General features: G+C 42.0%; 1 protein-coding gene across 10 annotated transcripts in view; it reads left to right on the top strand.

The window, feature by feature from the left end:
• fbrsl1 (fibrosin-like 1) overlaps positions 1-14,824 on the top strand; it is a 291,901-nt gene that overhangs the window by 112,082 nt on the left and 164,995 nt on the right. For all 10 annotated transcript variants that reach the window (XM_067603427.1, XM_067603458.1, XM_067603433.1 and 7 more), the window contains exon 3: positions 13,233-13,334. In XM_067603427.1, the coding sequence (XP_067459528.1) occupies positions 13,233-13,334 (102 nt within the window). The remainder of the gene's footprint in view (positions 1-13,232; positions 13,335-14,824) is intronic.

Here is a 14,824-nt window from a genome sequence, read left to right as displayed (position 1 = left end):
TTTCCACTCCAGGAATTTCCAAACATTCTCATTAGCTCAATTTTGTCTATCCAGGGGAAACTATGACATTTTTGAGGTGTACGATTTAACCAAAACAGCTAATAACATCACTCAATCCTCCTCTGTCTAAGCTACCATTTAATTAAGCCATGTTAACTTCTTACACTGTTAAGTGGCACCGTTTTAGAGTTAGACTTTGTTTATCCCCTGGACTGTTCCGTTTGTTCCCAGTCATGGGGGGGATACAGGAAACAGCTTCATCCGAGGGGCCTTGCCAATTAGAATGCACAGTGAATCCCCCTGTAAGCTTATTAAATCACTATTATCCCTATTAACACAATGGACATGATCCTCTTCTACCAACTGCATCCTCATTTTATGTAGTGTACATCGCGACAAGCAGCGGCTGTCAGATCATCTAACGTCGTGAATGTGCTCACACACACACACACAAGACACACACATAATTGTGCGCAGACACTCCCAGATAGCGAAGCTCAAATCCCAGCACATGTCAGCGTTTTGAGGGATCATATAGATGCAAATGCAGCCATGTAATTGCACAAGCAGTAGATCTGCGCTCTCTAGGCTGGATGCTGTCATGTCAACGGCTGATTCCATCTGCTTTTCATCCTTTTCTTTTTTTTTTCTTTTTTTTTCCCTTCCCAAGACCTGATTTCCATACCAACCCAAAGCTTTAGAATCCTCTCATCTTATCTGCTTTCCTTCTCCTTCCTATTCCGTCTCCTCCTCCTCTTCCTCTTCCTCCTCCTCCTCGATCTCCTCCACCAACCTGTCTCTTCTTGTCCAAGCAGGAGTGATGGAACTGACAGCAAAGAGGCAGATGTCACAGCCAAACACCTAAATGACAGGGAGGAGACCTCCTGTGTAGTTTCTCCTCTCCTCTCCTGAAGTTTGCTACAGATTTCCAGTCCCCACATTCACCCAATCTCAACTATCCCTGCATCGCTTCTTCCATATGTGACATGTACAAACTCTTTTCATGTGTGCACAGTTCAGTTTTGTGAGGGGAATCCATCAATCTTTCCATCCCTCCCCCTCTCCTTTTAGTCTACTTCACTGGTCTCCCCCTCTTTTCTTCACCTGTATTTCCCTCTCTGTCTCTCCTGACCTCCCATCATTCTCAGCAGCCATCATATTTGTGCATGTCAGGTTCATGGGTTTTACATCTGGTCTTATAAGTATTTAAAACAAGTCCTTATGCAGGAGATAGATAAAAGCCAGTGTGACAGCAGTCTGATGCGCTACCAATCTACCAATTTGCTGCAAGTCAAAGGAGTGATGATCCTGTGCTTGAGAAAAAAGACTTGGCTAAAAGGGATTGTGAGGAGGAGGACTGTACCAAGACTTTTTTTCTGTTCATTATGATTGGGATGATGTTACATTGCAATGGCATATGTAAATCACAGAACTTTCCTTTTGTGTCTGGTAATCACATACACTGTTCTGTGCATTTTTTTGAGGGAATGAAACATATTTGCAATTTCACCTCATAATATGGCAATATGCCAGTGCAATGTAACAATGAATACCTTGTCTATAAAATTCATAAAATTGTCATGTCATAAAATTGGACATTATGAAAGGGTTATCTTTTGTAGAGGGGAAATCTGTTGTTTTTACAATATATCCACATATATTTATTTAACTTTATATTTGTGTTATGAACCGACAACATGGTTGAAAAAAGAGAGTTATAAAGTTAGACATAACACAATTGTTTAGAAGAATGAAATATTGTTGTCACAACTATATTTATCTTTGCATGATAGTTTAGAGTAAAAATATGCTAAAAACAATATAAAACATAAAAATCTACATTATTGCGAAAATTAAAGAAACAAAACTATCAAAGTTCATACAAGCTTTCCAAAAAGTTAAACAGGATGCAGACAGCAAGAATGTGTGACTGTAACAGGTGAAAATACAAAGGCTGTACTGGTAAGCAATGAGGATGCTAGATGCTATTTAGTACCAGGTGCAATCATTTTACCCTCAAAACTATGCTGTGAAACTATGTTGTTTGCAAAAACTTTAACTCTGAACAGCCACATCCATTTAAATAGTTATTTTTCACAGGAGATATTTTGACTTTTCATAGCAAGAATAGCACAGATGGAAGTAATAGAGCTCCATTAAGTATCCCAGTAAGCCATTCCTGTGATCCAGCATGGAATGCAGTCGATATTAAAAAGTTACTAATTACACCTGTGCTTTTCTGGTATGACATGTTAAAATGTCAGGCATGAAAAATAGTTTGGCAGACTGAGTTGGAAGAAATGGAGTTGCCTTAATGTAAGTTAGGTGGTTGAACAAACTTCACTGGAAATTCAAACCACATGAGGAGACATCATTCGTCATTGGCATCATTCATTTATGTGTGAATTCCTCCTTAAATTCTGCAGCATTTGATGTGAACCAGAGTTTGTACGTTGCAGGAAGAAAGCAACGTGCAGATTTTTTACTCCACCACTAGCACCTTTATAAATGTTATATTTCATGACTACATAAGCAGAACCTGTTAGCATGTTAAAATGCTAATATCAGAATGTCAACATAGTTGTTAACATGCACGTTAGCATGCTAGCCTCAGGGCTAGTTAACATGCTAATATCAGAACGTCAACATCCAATAGTTGTTCAAATGCAGTTGTTAACATGCTAGCCTTAGTGCATGCTAAAACAGCAAGTAAGCTTGAAATACACCATTGATTAGTTCAGTAAAGTATGACAAGACATCTCTTTTAGTCAGGACATATCGACTTTTCAAACACAGGTTGATAATAGCTGCATATTATTCAAGTGTGTCAGTGCAGGCCTCAAGGCATGCTGGCTGACTAGACCTAAACAGAGCCATCCTTAATGTGACTAATTACACATGTGCTTGCCAAGACAATAACATGTGACAAGACAAAATGCTATGAAAAAAGCGTAATTAGATTTTCACCTGTGAAGCTGAATCTTAGAAGTCCTAAAATAGTGACCATACAGAGGTTTTCAAAGTAAGTCTGACAGGGCCACTAGTGGGGCTATAGTTGGCATAAAGAAAAAAGGTGCTTTTCAGGTGAGCACTACCAGTCTGCATGTTAACAGTAAGATTCAGGTTTTTACAGAGTGTGCGTTGAAAACATAGAGATGTTCAGCATACATGGGGGTAAAGAAATGTCCATTTACATACAGATATGCACATTATATCACATAAACAGATGCATTTAAGCATTTGAGCATATACAAATGCACACACAAATACATTATGTATTTTAGCACATATAGCATTTCCATACACTGAAACATTCCAGCACATACACACACAGATAAATACATGAGGGTATGCCAGTACACATACACACACTTCAACTCTCCTACCTCCTCATCCCCTCCAACACATAACACTTCCTCTGAAATTCACTGGCAGTGTGTGCTGTGCAGGCATGAGATAACGTCCCAGAAGTTTTCCAAGGGCAGGACGAGTACTCAGACATCAGAGGGAAGCCGCGTCGAGCCGAAGCTGATTCATTACATGTGTTGCATCTGCCTCCTATTAAAAAGCCCAGAGCACTCTGGCTGTCTCTCCCGGTCTCTCTCTCTCTCACTCTCTGACTGCAAACTACCTCCTGACTCTTCGCCTAGACCTCATCTCTCTCTCCCTCAAAAACTCCCTCATTCTGTCTCTTTCCTCTCTCTTCTGATGACATGCCTCAGCTCCTCACTAAGTCTTACATATTACAGTAGCTCTAGCATGCAGTACTATAGTATAAAGTACAATCAATAGGGGTGACGCTAAGGCCGATACAAATATTTTTGGATCAAAGCTGTCCCTAACATGGAAGATTGTGCTGAAGGATATGCTGGCATAACCAATCAATCGATTATCAACCAATTTTAGTTTATCACAGATATGTTGGTGTTGGCATATGATAAGTAAAAGGAATTACAATCAAACTGGCAAAGTTATGTTTGAGATCAGTTTCAACCAGAGCACTGACCTGTTTATTTGTCTAAATTAAAAAAAAATGTCACTTCTTGGTCACAATGCTTTAATAACTAAATCAGTTAAATCCTTATCAAACAGTTTGTTTATGTGAAAAGTCTAGTTCTAATGCCCATAAAACAGCTCTGTCATTTACATTTGTCATTTGTATTCAGAACAAAGTGCTCTGTCTGTCTGGTAGAGGTGTGAAATACATCACTGTTGAATATTTTCAACAGTGGCAGATTTAAAAGCCTTTATAAAGTGGCTATATGTTGGACATGTATTGTAATAGAAAAATGGACATGGTGAAATTGTAGTGGAATATTTCTTCAAAAATCTAAATTGAAATACTAGTGAAACAGCTACTACCACTAACATAATTGCAATCTTACCTGTAAGTGGAATCTGATTAAGATGTGAGCTGTAAGGGCTTTCCTTAGATAACCAGTGTAGGATCAATTACACAAAGACACTATATCATGTGCGTCATTTAAGAAATGGGCATAAATGTCATATAGCCAGTTTTTAGTCGAATTTATTGTTTTAAGGCCTTTCAGGATCTGTGCAGTGGGAATAAAGTGTAGAGGCAGGTGTGTGGGAGTGTCACTGACTGACATTGACATTAGAAAAAAGTGTATGTGAGTCAAAGTGATCAAGGAGAACACAATTTGAAAGACCTCTTTTGCCATTTTTGTCCTTGGTCTGCAAAAAGAGACATACAACAGTTTTTTAAAATAAAAAATAGGAAAAACTTCAAATCTTGTGTTGAGTTACTCTTGGTCATTCGTCGATTGCTCATTGGTCAGGACTTAGGCGATAACATATTGATTAGGAAACACTGCACGATTTTACTCAGACATTCCATTAAAGAGCCATTTCCTGACTTGATTAAAGAACACAGTCTAAAGTTAGACAGATTGGAAGTTTCAGACTGTTCTTCATCTCGCATTTTTTTAATCACTTGCTCATTTCCTTTACCCCACAATCTCATCTTCAGTGTTTTAATTATGTCGTGGTGAATGATAGCTAGTTTTACGTTGTGTGTGTGTGTTTGGTGGACTTGTTAAAAGGGGCCTTTTTGCAGCGCGTACGTTGGCTTCAGCTGATAATTATTTCAGATTACATTAGAGGAAATTAAACATTTCTTAAAGTATGTGTGAGGGTGACAAAGTTATCAAGTGTAGTCGCAGGAGAGAGTGTGAATGTTGCACTTCCAAAAATGTAATTTTTCAACTGCTAATAAGATCATTTTCAAGTGTTAAAAGATAATTAATGGTGTTACATGAGTTGAGCAGAACTGGAACCTCTAGTACACAGATCAGTGGTACATACTGGTCAATGATGAAAGTAATTGGTGGTGAAATATGCGTAAATTGACAAAGCCAAAGTGACACGTAAGAAACAAATTAATAATCACTTACACTAACGTGATGTGTGAAGTATTCTAAAATTAAGTTTGGGCTGATACTAGTGCTGGAATCCAGTGTTGTATCGATTGAACCCTATAAACTTCCTGATTCAAAAAATAATTATGATGTCCTTATTTTGTAATGATCCTATGACTTTCTGTATCACATTACATAGATTGGGACTTGTTTATTATTTATAGAGAGCATTATTTTCTTTGATTTTTAGCCAACTTGGGAGTGCAAGTTGTGAAAATCTTTGCGTAGTCAGACATTCTGTCATTGCGACATCTGTCTGGACCACTGATCTGTCCCACCTACAGACTCTTATCAGCTGATAAGAGTGTTTACGCCAGCCTTATCTCTGTCCATTTGAGGGTTATGGAGTTGAGAGTCATAACTGATAAATCCTTTCCACATGAAACTGTTGCCGAATCTGTGATTGATGCCGCATACCTACAGTTATTATGGTCACGGTGTTACACTTTGACCTGCATGTAGGAGGCAAATTTTATCTCACACTTCCAGACATCTCAAAGATACAATCAGTAATTTGGTTAAAATATAGCCTGTGTCACATGAAAAAAAAAAAAACATAGATCAGTTTTAGTGCTTTGCTCTTTCTCGAAAGAGTCTTTGGCCCTTTACTTGGTGGAACTATTTTACAATGACCTACAATCATAACTACTTATCAGCTAATAATTTAGCTAAGCAGTCACCCATTAATCTAATAAGCATTCAATTATTTTTTATTCTACATGAGCATTTATCATTAGTGGTTAACATCAATGGCATGTCTTTGTGATACGGATACAGGATGCCAATGAGGTCATGAAGTTGTGTGTAAACAATATTAATTAGATAACAACATGGTTTTTGGTCTATGCAAAAAGCTTTCACGAATTATCAAGTGAAATGAAATTAGCTTTTATGCTACACATTCAAATGATTTTTTAAGGTTAACACTCATTTTCTACAACAGCTATTCAGAAGGTGAGATTATACATAGTATATACAGTATTTTTTTCTTTTTTATTTCCCCATGCCTCCCCATTACCTTGAAAATACTCTTGCTGATATAATTACAGCATTGAGAGCTACGACAGCACACACTTGAAAATGAATGAATAAATTATTCTCTCATTCTCTCCAAAAGGTTTTTCTGACCACTAAGTGCAAATGTGGCATTTCCAGTGGCATGTACCACAACCTCAAGTTGTTTTACTGCAACTTTGAATGTGCCCTCTTTTTTGAAAGCCAAAGTGAACTTTGACTTGCAAATAATCATGTTGAGTTAAAAAAAAAAAAATACAACCTTCAAAGTTAACACCATTTGAATTTCCTTGTTAGCATGCATAAATCTTTTGCAAAATGCGCTCACTGCTTTAAGTGCTTTAATAGTGTGCACAAAAATCAAAGCCGTGCATTTCTTGCGAAGCAACAAGAGAGGAGGAAGATCTGCATAATGTTGGGTTTCCAACCAGGAAGAGCAAAACGCAGATTCACAGCATCGCTCCCTTGCTTTCCTTCCAATAACATCATTAGCATTTTGACATCATCGGTCTAATTGTTGTTGGTAGCTCTGAGAAATGCTTGCCTTGGAGTGGGAGTTGGGAGGGGAGAAGGGGGCTGGGGTGTTGCTGCTGTAAGGCCTTGTGCTTATCAGTGCAGGGCAGATACTGTTCCTATGGTCCTGGCTGACAGGTGAGGTGAGTGTGTTTGTGTGTGTATGTGCGTGTGTGTGTGTGTCTGTCGGTTGCGGTTGTCAGTGGACCCCCGGGACAGGTGCTGAGGGATGGGTTCGTATTTGGGAGCAGGTGCACCCTCCCCTCCCACCCATCCCCCTTACTCCTCTCTTGCCTTGTTCCCTCACTCCCCCAGGAGGCATATGGTGAGAGTGATTGGAGAGACCTGGGGCCCACAGGGAGTGCTCCTCTCCCCAGTTCATCTGTTCCAGACGGGGCCCTGCGGGACACTCAGGCTCTCCTGAGGTCCCTGTTGGCTGGGAATCAGGCCGAGGAGGCGGCTTCGCTTTCAGGATGACTGCTTTGTTACAGTGCTGGGCGGTCGCAGTGGCCACCCCAGTTAGTTTTACACTGTGCAGCATTCTACATCACAATTTTGTGCACAGGACATTAGATCACGCCCTCTAATTTGTTTGCTGCGTACATCATTTGTACTCATGTGTTGCTTTTATTATGCTGACTCTTGTCATGTCCTGGTGTCATTGCTTGGAATAGAAACGCCATCTTGCTGCGATTTCACAGGCTCATATTTGTGAACCAGCTTACAAATGTGATGTAGTTCTGAGTGCACTAGGAGAGAGAGTTATGGGGACATTTTAGGCCTTGTATAATATGTGTACCCCTTTTTATGTGGTCATTTATTATAAGGTGAGCTCTATGAATAATGTATGATTAAAAGGCGTAATGGATACACTGGGACTCGTCAAAATAAAAGCAAAAATCCATTTGCTCTCCCTGTAGTAAATCCACTCGCTTGTCCTTGGGCTAATTTCCAACTTGGGACTTGGTGGGGGAGTGAGTGCATGTCTTGATAGCGATTTCAAGGGAGGGAGGTGTTGGTGGTGCTGTAGAGTGAGAGAGAGAGAGAGAGAGAGAGGGAAAAGAGGGGGGAGGAGGAAGAAAAGTGAAATGAGACATGGATGAGGAACAAAGCCAGGAACACCTCTTTCTCTTGATGCCTCCCCCCCTTCATCTCACACTATCCCCAACTCTCTCTGTCTCTCCTTCGCTCTCTCCCATCTCTGTCTCTCACCATCTTATAGCTCCTTCCCCCTGCCTCTGAGCAGCTGCCACTTCTGAGCCTGAAGAAAATGAAGGCAGATGAATCAATTTGGCCTGTGGCCCTAAAGTGCACTTGTCTGCACCCCAGCCTGGGCGGGGGGGATAATGAGCCGATAGATTGAGCCGGTGCTGGAGCCGGCACTGAGCACCGAGGTGCCTCCGCCCGCCACACCACTGGGCCCCCTCACATACACACACACATACGTACACACAGCGCTGATGCCTCCCTGAGCAGCGGTAGCAGCCTGTCGTTGGGTTAATGGGGGTGAGGGTCCTTTGCGCAGGACACTTTTCAGAACAAATTAGAGGAAGGATCTGTATCCGTCCTCTTCAGCCCTCCCTTCCTTGTATTGCCCCTCATCTCCTCCCCGCCCTGTGCATGGGAAGCCCAGAGAGCAGAGAGGAGCGTGGTAGTGCGGAGCAGAAGAGCATCGAGGCAGCTAGAAATGAAGGAGTGGACGGGGGGCAAGGTCCAGGATCCAAGGGTAATAAGGATTGACGCTGGGACAAGGCTGAGGCACAGCCTCCCTTAGCGCTGTTGACAGGTGACGGCAGGCTAGGGAGAGATGAGGCAGAGTGAGAGGATCTGGAACAGGGAGAGGAAAAGCGAGGTCAGGAGTAACAGCTTCTTTTATTCAAGGAGGGAAAAGGTGGGAGATCACGCAGTCATCCGATGCCCCCTCCCCCGCCCCCAAACCTCCTGCAAGGTGAAGGAGGAGGGAGGATCAAAGGAACAGGACAACAAAGCATCACCCAACAGCCTCTAGCCAGCTCCCTGCTGACAGGCTGCAGATTGATCGACACTGCAAGGAGAGTAAGGAAGAGTGAGAGGGAAAGGAAAGTTAGCCAAGCCTAGCATGAACTGATGTGAACCACTACTGTCTCTGTCAATGGCTTGACTAGCCCTTCTAAGCAGGGGGGCTTTGGGTTAGCGTAGTAGGGTTAGAGTAGTATAAATGAGCAGACCCAAGTCGGCACTACTCAACTTGGGGGGAAATTAAGATGCTGGAGGGCCCTTTGAAGATAATTAAAGAGCACAGAGCGGCAGCCTCCAGAGAGGGACTGCAGACATGTTCAATACCGAGACTAATGGAGCTAATTTCCAGTACATTATTCATGTAAAACACAGGCCCTTACTTAGCTATGTTTTTTTCTGTGTATCTTCTATCTGTTGTCTTTAGGCAAACTGTCCCACACACACACAGATTAACCACTTTCACTTGTTGCTTCAACCTGATTACCCTTGTCCAATACTGCATGGGTAAAACTCCCAACTTAATTCACACAAAAAGAAAACAGAAACTATAGCTCCCTAAAACAGCCAGGTGGCAAAGAACAGCTCCCCCAGGGCTACCCACAGTGCATTTCAAAGGCATTACCTCAAGCATAGTGGAAAGGCATTGTGACCTTGAACTGTGTCACCACTTGCAACCAGTCACGTCTCAGTAGAGATTAGCCCCACCCTCAAGTTCACTAACTTGTCCTTTAACATTAATGAGTAGACAAAAAATAAAAAACAACACATGAAAGCTGTACAGTTGGGAGCTTAGGGCCAATTAAACACCTCCCCAGACAGGAAATTAGTCCCTGCCTTAATCACAGGCAGTCAGGGTTGCCAGTCTTTTGTCGGAGTTGGTGAATTCCTGCCTAGATCAATTGCTCTCCTGTCCCGTTGAACAGCGGCTCGGGTAACGGTCGTTGCACGCTGCATCATTAACCTAGGTGGCTAATTAGACGCTGTGCTCTGATCAATAGCCAAGTTGATTGCTGACTGGGTAATGTAGCGGCAGGCCCCAGAGGAGATGGAAACACTTTGTGCGCCTTCAGGAATTTGTCAGCAACACTGATGCTGGGTAAACAAAGTAATCAACAGCTGCACTTGACGGCGACGTGACGCCGACTGTACCCCGATGCTCTGTCTCTGCCTCCCTGCCTTCCTGCCTGCCAAGGAGGATTGCTCTCTTTGTGCTTTCCTTGAGAGAAGGAAATCAAAAAGGCCACCATCTATTTTGAGATTCAAGGAGTGATTAGGCTGACAGGTAGTCGAGAGAGAGTGAGAGAGGCAGAGGGAGAGGCGGGTAGAGGTGGAAGTCAAACCTGATTAGGCCCACCCGCCAGGTTTCTCTCCCTTCCATCTCTACACCCTGATTGCTTGGTGGCAGCTCCCTCCTCTTCTCCACCACACTCACCCCACCCCATCCCCGTCCTGTCACTGTTGACCTCAGTGCACTGCTAATGCCCCTTGGCCAATCAACATGCTTGCCCTGGCGGCGGCAGGGTAATTAAAAGGGAATTGTGTCTACTTGGCATGTGAGCTGGTGGGCACAAGGGTAGACAAACACTCTCTCTCTGCCGCCATGCCTCCCTCCCTTTCTCCCAGCCAGGTGGTAGCGTACAGGACCTGTCAGATTAGCTGATGACCCTTTTAATTCTAGCCCAGCCGGGGGCCATAATTGATATTTACTGGGAAAGGTTAATTGTAGCAGTGATCTGCTTAAATTACAGTGGAGATCAGGAGACTGGGGCCAGCCAAGGCGAGTGCCACCAGGGGAGCTGCTACACGCAAACTGCTAGTCAAATGGATTACACCCCGCGGCCATCGCCACTGTACTCCAAGGTGGGGAAGCAGCACGGGACTTTGTGATTGGTTGGTACTGCACCAGCGCAGAGTCTTCCTTGCCGAGCTCGCCAACCTCCCATCTGGCTGGGAATTTGGAGGCATGCCAACTGTGGGTCTGGATGGGCTGTAATAAAACATTGGCATTAGGGTTACCATGATGTGGGTGGCTGAATGCAGCTAGTGACATTTGTACATTTAAGCTGCTGATAAGTGATATTTTGTGCCAGTATTTGATATTCTATATTAATGTGACCATTTTTAAGACCATAAAACTGCAGAAATAAAACGAAAATGAAAGCATTCTCTGAAATGTGTCGGTAAAGGTGTCGTTAAGTCTTATCTACTCACAATTGATGCTACATATTTTTTGTTTTCTCTTTTTTTACTGACCTCAGTAAAAAAACAACTGAATTGTTTTTGGCCTTGCAAAGGTAAAGAATGTGCATAAACTATGAGGGAATGGAGTGGATGGGGATTTTAGACAGAATTCAGCAGTGGATCCAGACTTTTTACTGACTCTACCTGTGCAAAAACATTATATTCTTTTTTGTACTGTATGTAGGTCAAGGCTAAGGTAAGCACACAATACAAACTTGTAGCTATGCTCGACACAGTATCCCTGGTGCGAGGATACGTGCACTAAAAATGACGTCATTGCGTCTTTTGTGTCAAGCACGAAGGCTCCACAAGTTGTCATGGTGCTTGGTCATGCACATCTGAATTTTTTTAACTAGGGGTGCACTGCCAATTCTGGTGGAGCTGGGATGGCTGTCCCTGTTCATCAAACATCAAGAGACGGATAACAATTTCGATTTGGAAGTAATCGATGGTAATTACAGTACACAGATGCAATATGTCAGTGTTTACTACTGTTGCCATGCAGCCTACTTTCCTTTCCTTACACTCTCGCTATTGTAGTTCATTTCGTGTTTCTTTTATAGCATGTGTTCTCTTTTACTTATTGGCAGAAAGTGACCAAACAAAACAGGAAAATAATTTTAAAGTTTTGTAACAACTCATTCAATGTCGTGATACGCAGAACAAAGAACAACAAAAAAAAACAGGTGGTGTTGCAGGTGTTTTTGCTACGGCCAGTTCTGCTTTGCATTTAACCAAAGCACAAACTGACACTGAGCTGTGAAGCAGCACACCAACTTCGCGTTCCCCTCAGTTTAAGAGTAGAAGGACCATGGATCATTGAAAGTCAGTTGAAGCCATTGTAGTTATGCTGTTTTGCTATGAGTTGTTTATAGATCACAGAGAGTGACAGGAAATAAGATGTGACTTAAATTTGTGTCCCCTGGTTGTAACGTTTTTTGGCCTACTGATGGTTTTGTTTTGCAATTTGATTTAATGCAATGTCTGAACTTTTGATATAAGATGAATAGCTCAGGTCTTCAGTGGCTGTGTCATATTTAAAGCCAATATATTATATATAATTATCATATATAATGTATTATAAATATTGGTTATTGGGTATTGAATATAACCAACAAATTCAAACCTATGAATGTGTCAGAGGTCATTTAAATGTAATGCACAATCCAAAAAGCACCACACCGCTGATCTTGTTTTGACAAGAAACCAAGTGTATTACGCTCTATGTCACCAAATCGAATAATATTTAATAATTCAATTATCATAATAACAATTATTCAATTATAGTTCATTAATATTAGCCACTTTTCTACTGGTTAGTGATGAGTTAGTAGAAAAACAACTGCACTGGTGTTTTTGCATTTGTACATAGCCTACATTTCTGCATTACCATTTCTGTACATCAACAAGGTATGAAATCAACCTAGGTAATGCACCATAATGGACATAATACTCAGTTTTATTAAAGATTCATTAGGATTACATCTTGTTGCATGGCATTCATGTGCTGGTGGTAAACTCCAACATCCAGGATAGCAGTTTTTAAAATTTCCTATGAATGTGTTTATTGGCTCCTCATGTATTAATAATTAGATATATGCTACTGTATGTTGTGTGAAAACCTTCCTCAGATGGATAATAGAAATGTATTTAAATTTACTGTTGTTGCATCTGAATATATTTATACAGGAGCAACTGAATGCATCTACATGATAGTGTAACTTTGGCAAACATTTGGTTTCACGGTAATGTAAAGTGCATTTGTATTAAACTGGCAAACCAACGCTGGCATGGTCTTTTAATAACAATGTTATTCTTTCTTGTTATTTTATTAAAGTAATAAGCCACTCTGCAGGGATTTACAGTGATATTGGAGCAGCTTTTAGGAATATAGTTTATGCCTCTCCAAAAATTGACCAGAAATCACTGCTTCTCGATATATATACCTTAGTTGTGAATGTAGCAGTTTGATATGTGGTAAGTGCATGACTTGAAGATGTCTTCCTCTTTTTTCTGTGTCCCCTGCAGATCAAACCTTTGGCACTACGTCCAGTCAAAGTCAGCGAGGATGAGACGATGCAGGAGCTCAGCCGACCGCACAGGAGCAACTCTAAGGAGCAGCTCAGTGAGGTGAGACCTTGGACGAGACTTTTCCCTTTTTCACAGACCTCCTACAGAGAGCCAGGCTATCCACTTTCACAGGCCAAGACAGGGGACCTCTGAGGTGGAATATAGAGAGTGGGCGGACGACAGCAACATTGAGACTGAGATCAGAGGGCAGCTGGTGCAGTAGCTCCTGCTGTTTCCAGCTCTCACCTCATAAATCCCCTGTGTATTGGGAAAAAGACTGGTTGGCTGGCAGTTCATAGACAGGAATGATTAGGCCAGTCACACAGCATCACCTAGTTGGCCTGGCATTATTTAAAGCATGGCGCAGTTAAATGTAGACATGACCTAAAGCGGTTCAGCCAGGTGTGGGCCGACCTCACTGACCCCAGAATGGAATGAGTTAAAAATACTGTTCCAATTATCGCTGCGCCGGCATCCATATGCCAGCCCATTTAGAGGATGAGTAGGTGGCAAAGGAAAATGGAGGCCAGGCATTGGTTCAGCGTAAGGGATGAAATAATGCAATTTAGATACAGGGGAAGTAATGAGAATTTATGCAAAATCCCAAGCGGCTCATTTTAAATGAATGTAGAAATATGCTTCCTAACTAATGCCTGTCAAGCAGGCCTCCCAAACCTAACTAAATTCAATCAGACTGTTCATTTAGCTGACGAAAGCAGGAGGAGAGAGAGAGAGAAAGAAAGAAGGGGAGGAAAAATATGCAGGCTTCCTTTTCCAGCAGGGGTAAAATGATGGAAAGAAAAAGATTTTAATGAACTTATTAAATGCATTGTTTTAAGCTATTCAGCATTCCAATTGAAAATCCACCCTGATTTAAAAAAAAAAAAAAAAAAAAAAAACATCACCCAGCCTAATTTTTCCCATCTCCATCCTTCTTTTTTTCTAAGCCTCACTGTTCTGTTTCTCTCGTGCACAGTCCCCCCTCTTCCTCTCACACTATTTCTCTTGAATTTGTGTAAAAGGATGTCTTTTAATGAAAAAGTCAGGAGGAAGAGGCGGGCTTGTCAGATAAAAGACCGACGCCAGTTGACAGCTCTGACAGGGATATACGACAAGAATGAGAAGGAGGAGGCACGGATGAGGGGGGGTGGTAGAGTGAGGGTGGAAGTGGTGGAGGTGGTGTTGGTGAGGGAGGGTACTGTTGAAAATTGCGTGCTGTAATCGCCAACGGTGTTAGATGTGGCATGTCTCTCTAATCTTCAGCCAAATAAAATGGTGCACAGACGCTGATCGTTGTAGCCATGCCATCCATATCTATCCATCTCTCTCCCTCTGCCTGTCTTGCTATGTCTCTGTCTGTCTGTCTGTCCGTCTCTCTGCTGGCTCTTGTTTTCCACTAAGCGAAGGCCATGAAACACACAGCAAGATTCTTTTCCAACACCATGTCACCATCTTCCCTATATTTCTTATTTTTTCAGCTCCATGAAATCTCCGCCACCGCACTGAGAGCTCTGCTAATTTTCGTAAAACATGCTCCACCACATCAAAGT

Source organism: Thunnus thynnus, chromosome 2, assembly GCF_963924715.1.
Source record: "Thunnus thynnus chromosome 2, fThuThy2.1, whole genome shotgun sequence".
NCBI classification, from domain to species: domain Eukaryota; kingdom Metazoa; phylum Chordata; class Actinopteri; order Scombriformes; family Scombridae; genus Thunnus; species Thunnus thynnus.
Note: the sequence above shows the minus strand (reverse complement) of the source record. Positions and strands in the feature narration are given on the sequence as shown.